The sequence below is a fragment of the Poecilia reticulata genome, linkage group LG10, assembly GCF_000633615.1.
Source record: "Poecilia reticulata strain Guanapo linkage group LG10, Guppy_female_1.0+MT, whole genome shotgun sequence".
In the NCBI taxonomy this organism is placed as follows: Eukaryota; Metazoa; Chordata; class Actinopteri; order Cyprinodontiformes; family Poeciliidae; genus Poecilia; species Poecilia reticulata.
The window spans coordinates 32,242,381-32,243,717 of NC_024340.1; the positions used below are offsets into that span (position 1 = coordinate 32,242,381).

Consider the following 1,337-nt stretch of genomic DNA (forward strand, 5'->3'; position numbering starts at 1 on the left):
AAAGTAGGAAAAAGACAGATTCTCTTAGTGTTTAAAATAACACCAAACGGTGTAAGAAAACACAAGACTTCATTTATTTATTTAATTTACAATTTTGTTAGCTGCCGATTAAACTGAAAGTTACAACCTTGACATGATTTTATGAGATGTTTTACCGAGATCCGCCTCTCTGGCTGCAGTGCGCGCTCCCGACACACGGGGGCAGCATTTCACAGGGAAACAGAATTTTGCAAAGTGTTGTGGAGAAATGTCCGGGGTCCAGATCAGGCCCTTCGTTGTGTTCCGCTCCGGTTCTGCACTGCGCTCTCCTTTCTTTCATGTGGGAAATGATCCAGATTCGTCTMAATTTTTATTTTTTTATCACAGCCGACAGTGACGCCGTGTGGCGTTATGTAAAATGACACCAGTCAAACCAGTATGATCAACAACTACTGGGGTAAAGTTAGCCTTCCTGTTTACTCTGTGGACTCCGTACTGAATGGACCTGATGACGTCATCAACCCAGCGGTGAAAGAATAGCGGCCTCCATGGGTGACAAATATAACAAAATATAAATTTTTGAAGTAATTATGAGTTTTGGCGTTTCACAAACAGCATTTTCTTAGGTAATAGGAAAATTGCAACATATTTGGGCCAACATGTTCTACTAGTCCTGGATCCTGTCAAGAAATAATCAGCAGGATGGAAAATCAGATGTAGTTTTTCAACAGGACGTCCTGATGTAGAGGAATGACCCGAAGGTCCGAATACAGAACATAAAACACACGTAATGGCTGAGCTCTGGTAAACGTGCCCTTCAAAGTAAGAGAACATCAATAAAGAATGAAAACAGTCATAAATGAATAACATTTTAAACTCAGATTAAATTGTTACATTTATAATGAATTCAAAAGTCAAAATATACGAGCAGGAAACAGAAAGTCTGAGGTTGATGAAGTCGGTCGTCTGATCACAGCGGCTCGTCCTTCATCCCTGAAACGAAAACAAGCCTCCAGTCAGAGATTTACACCCAAGCTGCGGACAGGAAGTACTGTCCACAGCTTCCTGTCCACAGCTTCCTGTCCTCAACTTCCTGTCCACAGCTTCCTGTCCAAAGCTTCTTGTCCACAGCTTCCTGTCTACAGCTTCCTGGCCTCAACTTCCTGTCTACAGCTTCCTGTCTACAGCTTTCTGTCCACAGCTTCCTCTCTACAGCTTCCTGTCTACAGCTTCCTGTCTACAGCTTCCTCTCTACAGCTTCCTGTCCACAGCTTCCTGTCTACAGCTTCCTCTCTACAGCTTCCTGTCCACAGCTTCCTGTCCACAACTTCCTGTCTACAGCTTCCTGTCTACAGCTT

General features: G+C 43.3%; 1 protein-coding gene across 1 annotated transcript in view; it reads right to left on the bottom strand.

The window, feature by feature from the left end:
- Window positions 1–835: 835 nt before the first annotated feature.
- The window catches only part of igfbp7 (insulin-like growth factor binding protein 7), a 7,245-nt gene continuing 6,743 nt past the window's right edge, over window positions 836–1,337 (bottom strand). Inside the window, exon 5 of the mRNA XM_008420982.2 lies at window positions 836–972. Coding sequence (XP_008419204.1) covers window positions 950–972 — 23 coding nt within the window. The 3' untranslated portion in view covers window positions 836–949. The remainder of the gene's footprint in view (window positions 973–1,337) is intronic.